Genomic DNA, 18,549 nt, shown 5'->3' on the forward strand with positions numbered 1-18,549 from the left:
GGTAATGCCTGATTAGTGCAGCTTCGTAAGAGATAATAGATTTAGATTGAGAACACATGTAGTAAATACCTTGGCTGGATCATGATTTTCTTATCTTGTATTTGAATTTCAAAAATAGCATTTATCGACATTTTTTTTCAGCCCTACTGAGCCTTTTGTGCATTGAATTCTGCGTTTATCAGTTTATTCGTTATAATTTTCTTTACTATAATTTATATATTACAAATAATTACCATTTAATAATTTGTTTATTTTAAAATGATATGTTTATCTGCTACAATGAATTTTAAGAATACTTTTTACAGTCAAGCCGATTAAAAACTTTATTGTGTGCCCATTTTTTATCTAACTGGTTTCCCAATGCAGGTTCTAGTTTGAATGTAATGTTAAACTCTACTAAGTTCCTGATTGGGCATGTTCTATAGGCTCTTTATCAAGATAATCCTGGACAGTTCCCAAAAAAAGTTATACTATATAGGTAAAGTTTATGATAACAGAATGTTCTATTTGTAAATATTACTGACCCTTTCCAATTCAATTCACATGGAAGTTCCGATGTAGCAAAACTAATTTCAATTACGTTAGGGTATCCTAGTTGGTCCCTTATTGGGCCATTTCGAGATAGCCTTACTAAACATGCCTTAATTGAAAATAATAAATTATATAATTTGACCACAAATCAAATACCGCAATTATGTGTATAGTAAATACTATAAAAACATTATAGCTCCATGAAGATTTTATTATTTTTTCTATAATATATGAATTACATAAGTGAGTATTTTCAAAACTTATTAGCACCGTGTGTTCAATAGAATATGTACAACAGTTTTGTATTTGAACTACTTTTTTAAATTGAATGATTAAAATGTTTATTATTTGTATAAGAGTTATTAAATTTTTATGAAAAAAAAAATTAACATAGTAAATTTTATAAATTGAAAGATCCTGCTCCTATTTCAGACTACAAAGACTTTTTTTCTGCATTAAATAACAGGAGTTATTTTTTTATTTATTTAAATAAGTTCATCACGTACTGAATGTATATTCACAAAATTCTTATAAAAATAGGTGGGATAAGTGCCTCCATTTTAAGGAAAACTTTTTTAGGCTATATCGCTTTAACCGTGCACCTTAGACAAAAATGTTAATTTCCTTTATTGACTTCTAACCGTTTATGTTGTCCTTAAAATGATGGCACTTTCCCCACCTACGTTGTAAGGATTTTGTGCATTTACATTCAATACGTGATACTGAATCTATTTAAATAATAAAATAACTCCTGTAATTTAGTGCATTATGGACAAGACTAACTAGCTTCTATATAACCTGTATTATCCTGCTGAATTGGGTATTTATATTTGAAGTGTTTTTAATGATTGTAGTATGTATTTAGTTTGGATTCCAAATGTAGCCAATCTAAATAGTTCACAACATATGTTTCCAACAAAGGTTGTGTGCACATTTAGGAACGCAAATAAACATTTCTTCTAACTCTCACAGTTTCAAAGATTTTTGGCTCGGTAGTTCCATGACGACTGTTCCAATTTTTTTTTTCATCGAAGTCCCTTTATATTTTGTTCGACTTCAACAGCACTCTATAGGCGAAGTAAAGACCTCTAAAGACTTCCACTTCGTTATACTATTTCTGAAAGAAATATTTCAATTGAAGCAACCAAAATTCGCAACGTTCATTATTAAACAACCGGTGTATTAATAAAATTATAATTAATTTACATTTACTAATAAATGAATAATCATTCTCATATTTCACACACAATTAATTTAATTTTTAATAGTAAATAATTATAATTATTTAATTTCATAATCTATCTTTTATTTTATTTTTATTATTTGAAAAAAATAAAAATAAAATCAATTGATTGCCTCTAGGTTAAAATAATTTTTTTAATAATTTTGTAATTTTAAAAAAGTTATTGTAATTTATTGATGAGATTTTTGTGAGAAAAAAAATTAATTTAGGTTGTAAAAAAACACACTGTTTTTTTTGTAATCAAATAAATCAATTAATTTAATTGACCTTTTGAGGAGGTAGTTTTTTTATTGGAATAATTAATTAATACACTTATCAAAGTCTTTGATATTATTTTTTCATATATACACGTTCTTTTTATCAGTTATAAATTCAAAAACTTAACATTTTCTGCGTTCCTTTTAAGATTGTACAATATTTTACCAACAAAAGATAAAAATGCATAAAGTTTGGTGAAATCATTGTAAAAATAAATTACTTTTCCATTAAGTAAAGAAAAACTAATTTCAATATGGTATTTTTAGCACCCCTGAATCCATATTGATCAGTTTTATTTAGGGTTAAAATAGTTATCTTTTATTTAGAATCAAAATTATTTGTAGCTTTTCTAATAAAAGATAATGCCAAAATTCACTGGTTAAATTATTTTATCCTCAGTTTTTATTTTATACTTTACTTTTGCCCACGGCTTAGCTCGTGAAAATGATTAATGCCAATGTATCAATGTACTAATTTTAAGACTCACGGGCTGTCCATCAACCCACTTTTCCTCGCTTAGCCCGCAGTATAAACATCAAATTTATATACATGCCCTTGGAAAACCATGGAATTCGGCTCTGGAGTTCATTGTGCTCCTTGAATGAATGAATTAAAAAAGTGATACAGTATATTCGCATCTCTTTCTCATAAAATTAAAAAGAAATTATAGCACCAAACTGCGAAATAGCTAGTACCTAAGTTAGAAAGAACTCGAAGATTTTTAGATTTTTGTGTGTACTGAATAATTAAAGAAAAATATCCTTCTGGCATAAACTTTGCTAACATGGTTATGCCTGTTGTGTATGTTCATACATGCCCTCTGGTATCCGAATTAGCGCAACCCCTTTCCCATTACGTTACTTTTACATTGCATAAAAAATTCCAAAATTTTAAGTTTTTATTTTTGTACAATGGACTGGAATACCAGCTGCAATAGCTAGAGTGGGCAAGGAGGTGATATGAAATTATGCAGATAACTGCTATGTATAAACCCGACTTATTTCAATAAATAACTCTTTTTACCTTCACACAATTACTTTATACCGGCCTTCATATAAAAATTCATGATTCCATACATAATTTACCCCTCGATAATGAAAATATAATATTATAACATGTACGTTTAAGCACGATATAGTTCGTCGGCAGACTTCATATACACAAAAAACTGTTAGCATATTTGGCAGACAAAAAATATCGTACAGCCCTTGAACCCATTTAAGATGGATATATATTGAATTTTGAACAAACATCATTAAAGAGACAAATTCCACCATCCATGTTTGATTTTGAGAGATTTTAGCCGGCAGAAAAAGTCGAGGGCAAAACCATTGAAGATAGAAATTTGAATTATTTTTAAAGGAAAAATAGTATAAAAGATTTATTTTGTAACAAAATCAAATATCTTAGATAGAATATTTAATACAGAACTACTAATAGAGTAACTAAATAGAGTTTATGTGTTGAGTTTTGTCCAAGAAAATTTTATTTAATTCTTAACTTGCACATCTAATTAAGTCATGTTATCAGGAAGAGTCTATAAATTTAATGTTCTGCTTGTAGGTAATTAATAATTCACATCTACAATTAACCTGAGGAAAAAAATTGAAATAACAGCACAAAATAATTTAACATTTTAATTATAAAATTTATTTAACAAAAAATAAAAAAATAATACAGGCACAAAATACAAGATAGAAAAAAATGACAAACATTGGGCAAAATAATATCAATGTATATAATACTATTCAAAATTAATTAATTTAGGCTTTTGAAACTTGTGGTTGAAAACCATTTTCATCAGCTATATATGTGACAGTGATCACTTTACCATCGGGAGCGGTATATTTATATGATCCTCGTACAACAACAGCTTCATTTTCTGTACCAGCATTCTTTAATTCACCAGTTTCTTCTCGACTTTGTCCATCGGATAATTCGTATAAGAAATTGTATCCACCAACACCAATATTGTCATTTTCGTAACGTAAGATTTGTACATCCTTATCTTGTCCTTGTGGACGTGCTAATACAATATTAGCAACAAGGACAACAGCGAAAAATACTAAAACCTGTATATAAAAAAAAGAAATTTATTATAAGAAAATTAAGAAAAAAAAGCACAGTTTTCACCAAAATAAATAATCACTATCACAATATATAAAAAGATAACACTTTTTTCACTATGTTAAAAATTATTAATCCTTTAGGGCACTCACCGATTTCATTTTTGGAAATGTTGTTTTTGTTTTTTTTGTAATTGTTTACAAATAAAATACACAAATTGAACTGTAATTATTTCACATGATATTTGCAGTATTTATACAAAAATTTATCATCCCGGTAAATTGTTTTTTTCCCGAGCACCCCCACTTTTTCCATTAATACAATATCGTAAAAGAAGAAGACCCCCGATTTTATAAAGAATAAACCATTTACTTATTTTGTTGTTATTTTTTATAATATAACTCCCTAAAATTAAGCGACAATTTTTGACTACTTTATAGAAGAAAAATGCTTTAATTTGATTGATAATTTATTCGTGTTCAATAGGTCTGAAAAGTATTGTTAGAAAATTACATGGTGCATAAATACAATTGAAAATGAGTTCCTTTCAAGAAAAAAAAATTTTTATTATTTTTTTTTGTTTTTGAATCGATGATTTGAAACATGCAAGCTCTTAATTTGTTTTTTCAAATAAGAAAAAAGTATTCGCAAATCGCTAAAAATGAACAATCGACAAAAATTTTCGAATAATTTTATATTGGAATTGACACAAAATATTAAGTGTACTGTTCATAAAAATATACCTTAATACCTTGGGCTCTGGTTGCTATTCAGTAAAAAAAATGGATAGTATGTTAATTTAAAGGTAAAAGGTAAAATTGTTTACAACCTAAAAAACAATAATAAACTTATTAAAGTGTTATTATGAAATGTTTTTATTTTTTTAATAATAATTATTGTATTTATTTTATTTTTATGTTTTATGAGATAATATGAGTTATGTTATAACATAAGTAATATAAATGATTTAATAATATATTAAGTTGAAAATGAAGTGAACTTGAAATATTCATTAAATTACATAAAAAACATGATTATAATTTTGTTGTAAAAATATACATAAAGAATATATTAAGTTCTATCATTTTTGATTGAATAATAATACAAATTTTAGCATTTATTTGTTCTTTTAACTAAAAGATGAGATTTTAATAAATGATTATTTCAGTATTTTAATTTAAGAAATTAATTTTATATTTATAAGATATTAAAATTTTAATTTTGTTTCAAGGATTTTCCTTTATTTAATTTATAAAATTCTCTGTGTTGCCGTGTTAGAGAAATAATATCGATTTATGAAAAAGGAACAAGCACAGTTCAAATATCCCATATCCATCACAGCTTTAACGACACTTCGATGAAGCTGTCCCTATACTTAGATCTGCTAGGTTAATTAACCTTAATATTTTATCTACTATTAATATTTTTATTGACTTCAAATTCAAAATATTTGACTTAAAATTATCCTATTACATTACTACTAAACAAAATTGAAACAAGTTAAAGAAAAACTACACCAACACAGTATCACACAAAAAATTTTACCAACATATAGTTTAAAAAAAATTTAACCAACATATAGTTCTTTAGATTCTTTAAAAAATAAACCATAAACCTGGAAGTTCATGCTTTTCTCAGTAGATTATCTTTTTAACAAAATCTTATTTCAGTTATTTATTTTATTTTGTTACACTATATATCTATAAAAGTTATAGTATATTTATAAACAAATCTTCTATGACATATCTTTTTTGCAGAATAAAGAGAAATATTGTATATTTTCCAAATACAGCAAAAGGCATTTTATGATAGCCAAGTATCACCTCCGCCAAACAAGAATACCATGTGTATATTAACAATGCTATAAAATCACTTTCACTAACAATAAACTCAATTTATTATTAAAATAATGTAAAACTTACGATAAGAGCCGTACAATAATTTACTAAAACAATTTTTGTTAAAATTTGAAAAATTGTTAAAAAAATTTTTGAAATTCTCACTAAAAGTTGAAACAGTTCCTACTTCAATCAATTCGATAAATAAGAGTGAAACTTATAATTTGATTTTCTTTTTCCTTTCTTAATGTAATGAATTATTTTACTTTACTCTATTTTTTTCTTATTCTTCATTCTTAAAACAAATAAACTATTGTTTTGATAAAATCTCCCTTATAATAGAGGGGTTGGTTTACTCTTACCTACTGCTTATGATGCAGAGTAATTTTTTTTTGTAGAGTAAATTATAGTGATTCTTAACAAAATTTTTAATTTCTACTTACTTTCAATCAATTTTTGCCTTTTATATTAAAATAATTGTTTTTCATCATCGAATTTATTTATTTTAAAAATTATTTCAAATATATTTAAACCATTTTATTTACAAATTTTATTATTGTGACCCAAAACAATTTTTTTTTTAGAATTTTAAATGATTTTTACCATATAAATTTATTTAAATTATATTCTATAATTTAATGTTTTTCTACATCGAATCAACTTAGTTCGTTTTAAACAAACTCAATTTTCAAATGAAATATCTTTCATTAATGATTAATGAAAAATTACATCTTGCCATCGAAGTATCGTCATTCAAAAGTAAATAAATGAAATCAATTTATTTTTATTGATACCTAATTACAAATCCGTCTTCATTAAATCATGAGCAAGAAGAAAACAATCATAAAATAAAGATAGGGATATTATTGCTGTAATATGTGTATTTAGTGTTTCTTTTTTAAAATATTACTTAACATCAATTGTACTTGTATAATATATGTTTATGTCTTCTAATTGTTTATAAACAATGTAAAAGATGCGCTCATCACTTTTTACTGAGTAAATAAAATATATGATATTTACGATTAAAATAGTAGGGAGTTAAACAATATTAAAAAAAAAATAACAACAAAATAAGTAAATGGTTTATTCTTTATAAAATCGGGGGTCTTCTTCTTTTACGATATTGCATTAATGGAAAAAGTGGGGGTGTTCGGGAAAAAATCAATTTACCGGGATGATAAATTTATGTATAAATACAGCAAATATCATGTGAAATAATTACAGTTCAATTTGTGTATTTTATTTGTAAACAATTACAAAAAAACAAAAACAACATTTCCAAAAATGAAATCGGTGAGTGCCCTAAAGGATTAATAATTTTTAACATAGTGAAAAAAAGTGTTATCTTTTTATATATTGTGATAGTGATTATTTATTTTGGTGAAAACTGTGCTTTTTTTCTTAATTTTCTTATAATAAATTTCTTTTTTTTATATACAGGTTTTAGTATTTTTCGCTGTAGCCCTTGTTGCTAATATTGTATTAGCACGTCCACAAGGACAAGATAAGGATGTACAAATCTTACGTTATGAAAATGACAATATTGGTGTTGGTGGATACAATTTCTTATACGAATTATCCGATGGACAAAGTCGAGAAGAAACTGGTGAATTAAAGAATGCTGGTACAGAAAATGAAGCTGTTGTTGTACGAGGATCATATAAATATACCGCTCCCGATGGTAAAGTGATCACTGTCACATATATTGCTGATGAAAATGGTTTTCAACCACAAGTTTCAAAAGCCTAAATTAATTAATTTTGAATAGTATTATATGCATTGATATTATTTTGCCCAATGTTTGCCATTTTTTTTCTATCTTGTATTTTGTGCCTGTATTATTTTTTTATTTTTTGTTAAATAAATTTTATAATTAAAATGTTAAATTATTTTGTGCTGTTATTTCAATTTTTTTCCTCAGGTTAATTGTAGATGTGAATTATTAATTACCTACAAGCAGAACATTAAATTAATAGACTCTTCCTGATAACATGATTTAATTAGATGTGCAAGTAAAGAATAAAATTATTGTTAAACATAATTCAAACATGTGTAGTTGTTTCTTATTAATTTTTATAGTTGTTATAAAAGTTGTTCAATTAATTTATTCTATTTTTATACATCATTAACTTTTTGTACTTTAAACGCCAAACTCAAAGTACGCCAAAAAATATATATTTTGTGCGTAGATATAAACATATTTATTTTAATATATTATAAAGAAATTTTATGCTAGAAGTTAGAATATTTCCATTTTATTTTTAAATATTCTATAATGATATTTAAAACTTGGAACTAAAATACTAACACGTTTAATTTTAATTTATTTCAGGAACGTTATGTAATTGGTGTAAGTGTATGAATATTACGTAAGGATACAAAAAAGTTATCTAAACATGAGAAAACTTTAAAATATTTTTTACATTGTTTCTTATTTGTATGAATAAATTTTTGTTAATGGGTCATATTTACAAGAAAACAATTCCTGAAATTAGCAAAGAAGCTATGAGAATAATTTAGCTGTTCTGGGCCTCGTTTGATTTGCGACTTTTGTCTTAATTACAGAGAAAAATGATATAACATATTTTTTGTCTTCTAGATAACAGTGCTGAAAAGTTTAAATTTTACAGAATATTAGCTAATGTTGGGTAACAAATTTAACAATAATTTGATATTGTATTTGAAATTGAATCGGCATTCATTTGGATTTTAACTAAAAATTACGTTGAAGAAAGTATTTAGTAAATCCAAATTTAAAAAGAGAATGAAAAGCTGACTTCGTGAGGTAGGATCCCTCTCACTTCTCGTTATGCCCTTAACAACATACATTAAATTAATTATGAATGGTCTATTGACCTTAAATGAAAAAAAAACCAATTTCTCGTTTCATTTCCTACCCCTCTTAATTTTTGAAACCTCCCTGATCAATAATTTCACCTTGACAACCATTTTTAATGTCCGAACCAAAAAAGAGGTGGTATATGTTTGACCGCTATATATGTGTCTGTTTGTCTGTGTGTCTGTCTTTGGCATCGTAGTGCCTAAACGGATGCACAGATTTTGATTTTTATTTTGTTTCGTGTGAAAGGTTATTTAATGGGAAGTATTATTAGCTGTGTTTCAAGTGCGAGTTTAGGGTTCCGAATCCGAAAAATTTCTCGGGGGCTTTTTAAATTTTGTATTTCCAAGTTATTGGAAATATATTTTTTGATCTTTCCATTAATATAACGTTAACGAGTTAGGAATTCGTTAATTAAATACTAAGCAAACAGAAACTTTCATCGTCAATAGTAGTAGGTTAGGTTATATTGGCTGTCCACGCAGGACACACTTAGGCTATAGAGCCCATTGTGATGCCATATGTGTTATACCACCTTTCCGCTGATAATTTCATTTATCAGCTTCTCAATTTCAGAGGCTCAAGGAGTGCACCTCCTTCATGCATATACCATGCACTACACCAGCTCATAACAACTATTAATTAAATAAAATTTGATGGCGGGAATCAAACCCGCTTCCCTAAACATACCGCGAAAGGAATTGGTTTCGCCTTAAGCAACTGAGCTAATATGGCGACATTAATAATAGTAAAAAAAAAAAAAAAAACAACAACAACAAGTAATAAAAATTCAAATTTACTGCAATTGCTGTAGTTTACTATCAGACCATATTTTGTTAAAATTAGTATTAGTAGACAAATTTATGTATTTCAGCAGAGAAATTTTGAAATTGTGACAGAAAAATTGCCCGTTAATATTAAACTTATCGCAAAAATGGTATGATAGTAAATAGTAGTTGTTATGACCTGGTGATTCATCTCTTTCTTATTACTAGATCAATTAGACCGATCGTTACTATCTCGCATATATTACTTTGATTTTACAACCAATTTAAATCAGTGAAAGTGGACTTCAAATCATTAATCAAGTTGATTTCAATTGCTATCAATGTATTCATCATCATATTTAGGATCAAGATCCTGCAGAGTAAATTTTATTTTTTAAAACTTTGCTTCTTATAAGAATTTCCGTTTTCATTACATTAGCTGAGAACGTTAAAAAAAATTAATAACGATAGTTATCGAAGTCCTAACTCTTTGAATTTCAGTCCCTATTTGCTGTTTTACTCTTCATTTTCTTAAACCATTCTATATTGAAGATGATTCAACTGCTCCAATTTCCAAGCAATCATACCTTCCTTAGCTGTAAAGTACTCGGCTAACTTCTTTCAAATAACTTATAATTATGAGTTTACAGGAAAAGTTTCATGCTTATTTATTTTGATATTCCAGAATAAATAAAGCTACATATTAATAAAGTGGACATTAGAGCATTGATGACTGTGTTAAGAGCGAGATCCATTTTGTTTAAAAGAACAATTAATTTATTATATTATTATTAATTTTATTAAAATAATTAATAAATTTATATATAACTAGCGGCCCCGACGGACGTTGTCCCGTAAAAACGTAACTCCAATTCATGAATACCTATACTACGTTTAGCCTGTCCGCTAAACCCATCCCCCTAAACCCCAATTTAACTCCTATTTATTGGAGTAGCCTGACCTTCTACCTTTGGCCTGACCTTTGATAGTAGAGCTCGCTGCGCTCGCATATGGCTCTAATAAATGCCTATTGACAATACCTGAATACTATTAAAAATACATAGTACACATAGTATACATAATGTGATATGATTTATATGCGCTCCCACCATTTAATGAAATTTCATTTTTTTGGTACGGAGCCCTCAAAAACAGTTGTAGTGGACCGAATGGACCGAAATCTAAACCATTCTCCAATCCCCTTGAACTCACACAAAAAATTTCATCGAAATCGGTCCAGCCGTCTAGGAGGAGTTCAGTCACATACAGACACACACAAGAAATATATATATTAAGATTATCTGTATTTATTCCACCTGTATGGAACACATCTGTACCTTTTTTTTTGTTCATAAAGATTATTTACAAATATTGAAAACATTTCCCTGCAAAGTGACCCACTTGAAACGAAGCATTTTAATATTAGGGTTAATTAAAGGCTTACATCGCTTTTAAACTTTTAAATAGTACGAGAAATGGTCTGCCATGATTCACGGATTTAGAGATATCTCTAAATAGGCATAAGGGATATCTCTAGGTGAATTGATTAATGAATATATGCCACTGAGAAATACACAGACGCACAGACAAACACTTTAATGAAAAGGATATTTAGAGAGCTATTATTTTTAGGGACAAATTTTTGGAAATATTTTAATTGAAATTGAAATACTTGAATTGCGTTTGTTCTTTTTAATTACCTTATTATTTTACCATTTCACTTTTCAAAATTCATTTTCCATAGTAATTATTTATATGTAAAAATTATAGATCATGCCTTTTCTAAACTGAATTGATTTTGAAGATCATCGCCAATTTTTTAGGTTTTTCAAGAACGGAACTCTAAGCTCGCATTTAAAACATAGCTTAGAACACTCTCCATTAAACTAACTTTCAAAAGAAAAAAAACAAATAAAATCGGTTCATTCGTGTAGGCGCTACGATGCCACAGACAGACAAACACACAGACACATACATATAGCGGTCAAACTTATAACACCCCTTTTTTTAATTCGGGGGCTAAAAATATTTTCATGTGAACTCTATATCCTTTTCATGATGCAAATTGAACCTAAATCTAGTCAATTAGTTAGAGATCTTTCAAGAACTCATTCGAAATTTAGTCATCACCGAAAGTTATTATATGTAGTGCTTTCAAACAACTGTAATAATCCAGGTGCCATGGCGTGAAAGTTTGGTACGGTTACCGTCACGGAACATGGACCCGAATGGCATTTTTCTTGCTACATTTTTGTTCGATATCTTTCTAACTTCAATATCTAAGCACAAAGCAAATTACAAAAAAATAAATTACGAGTCTTAATGAACGAGATTCGAAGGAGAAGAAATACCATATCAATATAATCGTGGCGTTTTTAATGAAACATCTTTATTTCATAACAAGTTTTATTTCCAGTTTTTTTAAATCTATACAATGAATAAATAATAAAGTTGACAAAAAAAAAATAGAAAAAAATGTTTGAATCAGAAAAAATTTTCATATAAAAAGCGACAAAATTAAATCGATAATCATAATCAAATTGACCACTCAATTGTACTTTACAGTTTGTGATACACAATCAACAAAACTCAAATCAAAATGAAATTCGTAAGTAACATTTTTTTCAAAAATTTAAAATACTGTTAAATTATAATTGTGACATTATTATTCTTGAGAAATGAATTATGAAGGACAAGGACTTGGCCTTGTAATCAAATCTATAGAATGTCAATGTTGTCTGATTTTCAAGAAAATTTCTATATACATTAATCAGCTTTTTTTTTTAAATTGTTAACAGGTTATTGTATTAGCCGCCCTCGTTGCCTGCGCTCTTGCCAAACCAGTCGAAGACAAAAATGTGGAAGTTGTACGATACGACAATAACAATATTGGAGTTGGTGCATACGATGTAAATGTTGAATTATCTGATGGACAAGTTCGTTCAGAACATGCTGAAGTAGTAAACCCAGGAACTGACGAACAATTCTTACGTGTTACTGGTCAATTCAAATACTTGGTCGATGGTGTTGAATTTTTAGTCAAATACTACGCTGATGACACTGGTTTCCACGCTGAAGGTGCTCATTTACCAAAAGAACAATAAATTAGACCAATTGCCATTCCCAACTGATATTAGACTTTAATTTATGATATGTTGTGTTTTATGTTATGACGCGAAGGAAGAGTGTTATTGAAGTTTTGTACATTTTAATTTTATAAAATGAAAAATGAAAAAACAAGCAAATAAATTATTATAAAACTAAGCTTTTGTGTTTTGTTTTTTGCATTTCAGGAATTAATTAACCTACAGTTTTTAAAACTGATTTATTTACAATCTGATTAGGATTTGAGGTGATTTCCTGTTCACGCAACTTGATAATATTTCAATTTTTATGTTACTGAAAATATTTATAATATTTATACAGTATACTTTTAATGTATGCTTTTATGTGTTTAAAATTTTTAAGCAACTTCAAACAAAAAAGGAGGAGGTTCTCAATTCGCCCGTTTTTTTTTTTAAAATTTGTTACCTCAGAACTTTCGACTGAACCGATTTTCATGATTTTCTTTTTTTATTTGAAACCTGGTGCTTCCCGTGTGGTTCCATTTGAATTTGGTTGAGTTCTGACCATGGCATCCATGAGAAAACCATACAAGTGTTAAATTTGAAATAAAAGTAAAATGAAATAAAAAATATTAAACTCCGTAAAAATCAATCAAATTATTACGAAAAAATAATGTATCTAGTTACAATTATTGTTATTTTTGGAGTCGGTGTCAGCCAAGTCAATGTAACAAACTGTTCTGTCACAGTTGTTTCCGTGGTTGACACCGACTCCAAAAATAGCAATAATTGTAACTACATTATGTTATCGTAATAATTTGATTGACTTTTAAGTAATCTAATATTTTTAATTTCATTTTACATAGGAGAACTTTGAAAAAATATGTTGATTATTGTTGGTTATTCAAAAGAATACGCAATTATTTTTTTACTTTTTAGTGCGTATTAATTTGTTTTGGAATAGTTTTTTTTAAGTCGGTTTTGCTTTTATATTAAAGTTTTTTTTTTTTTTAACTGTTTGAAATTCAAATGATCTTTGTCTTTATCATTTTAAATGCTCGAAAATATTAGTATTGTTCTTCTGTTTAATTACTCATTCGCACAAGGGGGAATCTTTATTCGAGAATTATCCATTTGGTGATCGTGACACTGACTTTTTCTCGAACCAGTGACTCTGCTTGTCTGATTTTGGTATAAAGGGGAAGAGTTGAAAATACGAAATTTTTGGCCTAAGAATTTCGTAAATTCAACAAAATTTTTGTCATAAGCAACAGTAATAAGGATCTGTTTTTTAAGCTCCCTTCTCTCTGTGTACCCCGTGTGTACAGCACTGTGCGAGACACTCGGTAAGTATTATGTATTCTTTGGTAAAATAAAATAAAAGATTGTTTTGGCAAGAATTTAATTTTTGCGAATGTAATAAATCAGTTTAAAGTTTTTGACCGATGAAAAATTTAAACAGTAACATATGGCCAAAATTTTTTAAGGACAAGAACTAAAATTTCGACCATTTTAATTTTCTTTTTTGAAAAAGGCGTTTTTCTATTTTAATATTTTTCGCTTAGCGAACATCAGTTTAACATAGATGTTTTTATCTGGCTGCATCTTATTTTTCTTTAAAGCCGATCGTGACACACATTTTCTGCTTGGTGAAAAAAAAAAAAAAATTCTACCACCAGTTTAATATTCATTTACCGCTTTTTTTATGTACCGACATTATCGACAAATTATTTTATGTGTAAAAATACGTAATTTACAAGTATGTGGATATCCAAAAATCATTGAATTTAGAACTTTTTCTCCAGAAAATTCCATTCGAATACATTCATTTCACAACGCTCTTTTTTAAAAAAAAATTTAATTTTGATAAATTCTTAAAAGTTTTTGGTTTAATTTTATTATCTGTTTTAATAACCGGCTCAGTGACCAAGCGAGTAATGCACAATTGCCTTTAATCGTTTTACTACAGATTGGGAGGTTGAGGATTCGATTCCAGACAGCGACAGTCTGATCAATTATAATTAATGAAGCAGTAATTTGATCACACAGTTGTCGCATTGATAAGAATGAAGTAACCGACTCCATCCACATCATAAATTTAATTGTATATATGGATGCAGTTTAAAATAAATAAATATTTGAAAAGTTATGTGCGTGGCTTCTGTTATAGATGTATGTCTGAAGACGAATATTAAAACCCATCATTATTATTATTAATAACTTTCCACTAAAGGAAGTTATTAATGTAATCGGTCCGATTTTTGAAATCGAGATTTTTAAAATATCTTTACGTTTCATGGTTAGGACAAGGCATTAACACTTATTTGGAGAATAAGGTGTGTGTGTGTGTGTGTGTACGTATGTACGTCCGTAGACATTTTGTTAGTCGTTAATATTGCGCGAACAAAAAAGGATATAGACTTCATGGAAGTGCCGATGATTATCCGTTTTAGTTGCTTTTTTTTAAGTGCATGCACAAATTCATCCAGTCTACATACATCTGGAGACATTTTTGATATATAACAACTGTTTATTTTTTCCACTTTTTGCCAAAAAATTGATTCAAGAAAAGGATCTTCAATTTTCTTTTACTTTATGCCTGAAATGCAGAAAAAAAAATACACAAACATTTAGTTTTCAAAGAATTTATTTATTTATTTTTTTTTAATTTTCATTTTATAAAATTAAAATGTACAAAATTTCAATAATACTCTTTCTTCTCATCATAACATAAAACACAACATAACATCATAAATTAAAAGTCTAAAATCAGTTGGGAAAGGCAATTGGTCTAATTTATTGTTCTTTTGGTAAATGAGCACCTTCAGCGTGGAAACCAGTGTCATCAGCGTAGTATTTGACTAAGTATTCAACACCATCGAAGAAGTATTTGAATTGACCAGTAACACGTAAGAATTGTTCGTCAGTACCAGCATTAACTACTTCAGCGTGTTCTGAGCGAGCTTGTCCATCAGATAATTCAACATTCACATCGTATCCACCAACTCCAATATTGTCATTGTCGTATCGTACAACTTCCACATTTTTGTCTTCGACTGGTTTGGCAAGAGCGCAAGCAACGAGGGCAACTAATACAATAACCTGTTAACAATTTAAAAAAGATTGATTAATAAATGGAAATTTAAGAAAAAATGCTGATTAAAATATAAAGAAATATTCTCGAAGATCAGACAACATTGACATTCTATAGATGTGATTACAAGGCCAAGTCCTTGCCCTTGGCCAAGTCCTTGCATAAACAAAATAATTGTTTAAGTAGTTATTTGAGAGTATTTTTATAACTTAATGCATATTCACTTAAGTAAAGTATGACATCATTAACGATAGGCACACTCCGGCAAAAATATATACAAATCATAGAAGTAGAATACGCATCTAAGTATAGCAATATAAGAGAATGAAGAATAATTACAAATGCGCGTTAGAAATATTATATAAAATTTGTTACTTACGAATTTCATTTTGAAAAGTGTGTTGTGAATTGTTTTACAAAATTTGTAAAGTAGTATTTGATAGACAAATTGACTGTGATTATCGATTTTAATTTTGTCGCTTTATATATGAAAATTTTTTCTTATACAAACATATCTGTCTTTTTTTTTCATTGTAGACTTAAATAACTGGTAACAAAACTTGTTATGAAATTTGGTACCTATCTTAGTAAGTATAATTTTTTTTTTCTAATGTCTGTCTAATTATTCATCTCCTCTTCAACGAAATTAGCAATTAATATTCACAAAAGACCTTGAATATTTGATTGTCATACTCATCGTCACTAATTTTATTAATTATTTTTTGATATTAAATGCCATAGACCTCTAAAACACTTCGACACATTGAATCGATGGATATATCTCAAAAACGTATTTTTGGAACAATTTGAAATCGAAAGTGCCGTTTCCCATGATATCACAATACATTCTCTCTTCTAGTAATTGCAGACGTAGCTCTCTGAAGACTAAGATGCAGCTGCAGCCATAATATTTTGAATTAGCTCGTTTCTGGTGTGTTATAACTGCAGCGGCATTTTAATGACAGGATACTTAAAGGACTAAAATAAATAATTTAAAAAATCTAAAACCTGTCCAGTAGTTTACATAGCGGCTTTAACAGTCGGGACAAATGAAAATCTAGACCGCCTCAAATCTTTCCAATAAAGGGCCCCGACTGTTAAAGTCGCTTTGAAAACTACTGGACTTGTTCCTTTCTTTTCAGATTTTATTTAACGCAGACGGATGTTTTATTTTTTTAAATTATTAACTTTCCATTATAGGAAGTTATTGTAATTGGTCCAATTTTGGAAATCGAAATTTTCAACATATCTTTACGTATCTTATACTTATGGTTAGGACAAGGTATTAACACTAATTTTAAGAAGAAGTGTGTGTATGTGTGTACTTACGTCCATAGACATTTATAACGGTAATATGATCCAAAAAAATTTCATAACATTCGATCGAGTCGTTTCGAGTCGGGCGAGATTTTTTTAAAAAATTTTTCCTGACCGATATCGAGCGATCAACAAATGTTATATACTTCGTTGAAGTACCGATCGAAACGTTTTAACGGAAAAATGATTCGCAAGGAATTTCATAATATTCGATCGAGTCGTTTCGAGCCAGTCGAGTTTTTTTTAAATTTTTTTAACTTTTATTATGCTGGGAAGTGTGGGCTTAGCTCTAGTATGCTATAGTACTTATTCTGTGCGGTGCCCTGTGATTTACAAAACAGTAAACCCCATAATAAATTTTCTGAGCTTTGCTTACAGTAACGATATCGCTGAGAACAAACTAAAATCTTAAACGAGAAGGTAATTTAAATATTATATAATGGATAATCATCTACATTTTATTCATTGGCTTATTGGGTTAGTAACATAGCAGTTAAAGGTTAAACATGTGAATAATCAATAGATTTTGCATAAATAATTTATGTAGTTCAATAAACTATTAAATTTATTTGATTTACCTTCATATAGGTAAGTACGTAGACTACTTAATTGGAAGTACTCTGATATAAAACCGCCTATCATGCAGCTTTTATCAATTGTTAGAATCGATGCAAGAACATTTTTACCTACTACAGTAGTTGTTAGTTCTAAGTGGACTTCATGAATTAACCGTTTAACGAAACTGATAAATGGTGCTCTTTTTTGCTCTAAATCTAGCAATAGTTGTCAAATGAGAAATCCGTTAAAAATAGAGCAAAACCTCAAATCTCAAGAGAGTTTACTTGCAAGTTTATTCATTTAAAATACTAATTTTTGTTCGAAACATTTTTTCGAGTTCCTGACGGGTAGAATACAAACACGAAATGGTGTGCAAATTTGATTCATGGAGCCTCGAATTGAACCGTTTATAAATATTTGATCTCCGTACCAAAATGCCTTTTTTGACTCGTTTTATTTCCTCTTTTTGTCAAGACTTCCTCAAGCTTTCGTTGAGTACATTACTTATTTTAGTTTAGAATCTAAAAAAGATAATATAAAATAGTTTCCTACTTTTTCGAGTCGATAATTCTTTGATCGAACTGATCGTCCAAATTTCTTTTTATCCATTTGATCTTGTATAACGTTACTGAAAATAAGTGAAGTGACTTTTCTGAGCGAAGATTGTTAACCAACTGATCCGCAAACTAAATGTAAAAATGCAAAACGAATGATTTTTGAAAACTTGAGTCCGTACGGAATTGTTTCCAGAAAAACTTTTTCCTTATTCAAATAGAAAGTCTAAGCAAAAGAGATAACAGATTAATCCAAAAAAGCATTTGAGTATGAAGATCACGTTTTCAAAGACGCCTCTAAAGCTATACATGAATCAGAAACTTTGCATGCCGTTTCGCGCGCAATCCATTCCTTAAAAAAAATGTTTCGGACAAAAATTATTAAAATTTCGTTAAGAAGTATTGTTGCAATTTA

At 28.2% G+C, this 18,549-nt stretch overlaps 4 protein-coding genes across 4 annotated transcripts; 2 read left to right on the plus strand and 2 right to left on the minus strand.

The window, feature by feature from the left end:
- Nucleotides 1-3,746: 3,746 nt before the first annotated feature.
- LOC123301826 (endocuticle structural glycoprotein SgAbd-5-like) lies at nt 3,747-4,316 on the minus strand. The gene is made up of 2 exons (XM_044884740.1): nt 4,252-4,316; nt 3,747-4,104 (listed from the first exon to the last, which is right to left on the minus strand). Exons 1-2 carry the CDS (start codon nt 4,258-4,260, stop codon nt 3,796-3,798), a joined length of 318 nt encoding a protein of 105 aa, XP_044740675.1. The 5' UTR covers nt 4,261-4,316; the 3' UTR covers nt 3,747-3,795.
- Nucleotides 4,317-7,148: 2,832 nt separating this feature from the next.
- Nucleotides 7,149-7,723, plus strand: LOC123298807 (endocuticle structural glycoprotein SgAbd-5-like). The gene is made up of 2 exons (XM_044880907.1): nt 7,149-7,233; nt 7,381-7,723. Exons 1-2 carry the CDS (start codon nt 7,225-7,227, stop codon nt 7,687-7,689), a joined length of 318 nt encoding a protein of 105 aa, XP_044736842.1. The 5' UTR covers nt 7,149-7,224; the 3' UTR covers nt 7,690-7,723.
- Nucleotides 7,724-12,078: 4,355 nt separating this feature from the next.
- Nucleotides 12,079-12,794, plus strand: LOC123298818 (flexible cuticle protein 12-like). The gene is made up of 2 exons (XM_044880918.1): nt 12,079-12,154; nt 12,345-12,794. The coding sequence occupies exons 1-2, from the start codon at nt 12,146-12,148 to the stop codon at nt 12,648-12,650; spliced, it is 315 nt and encodes a 104-aa protein (XP_044736853.1). The 5' UTR covers nt 12,079-12,145; the 3' UTR covers nt 12,651-12,794.
- Nucleotides 12,795-15,380: 2,586 nt separating this feature from the next.
- On the minus strand, nt 15,381-16,171 carry LOC123305219 (flexible cuticle protein 12-like). The gene is made up of 2 exons (XM_044886873.1): nt 16,085-16,171; nt 15,381-15,713 (listed from the first exon to the last, which is right to left on the minus strand). The coding sequence occupies exons 1-2, from the start codon at nt 16,091-16,093 to the stop codon at nt 15,408-15,410; spliced, it is 315 nt and encodes a 104-aa protein (XP_044742808.1). The 5' UTR covers nt 16,094-16,171; the 3' UTR covers nt 15,381-15,407.
- Between the last annotated feature and the right edge of the window lie 2,378 nt (nt 16,172-18,549).

The sequence above is a fragment of the Chrysoperla carnea genome, chromosome 1, assembly GCF_905475395.1.
Source record: "Chrysoperla carnea chromosome 1, inChrCarn1.1, whole genome shotgun sequence".
Taxonomy (NCBI): Eukaryota; Metazoa; Arthropoda; class Insecta; order Neuroptera; family Chrysopidae; genus Chrysoperla; species Chrysoperla carnea.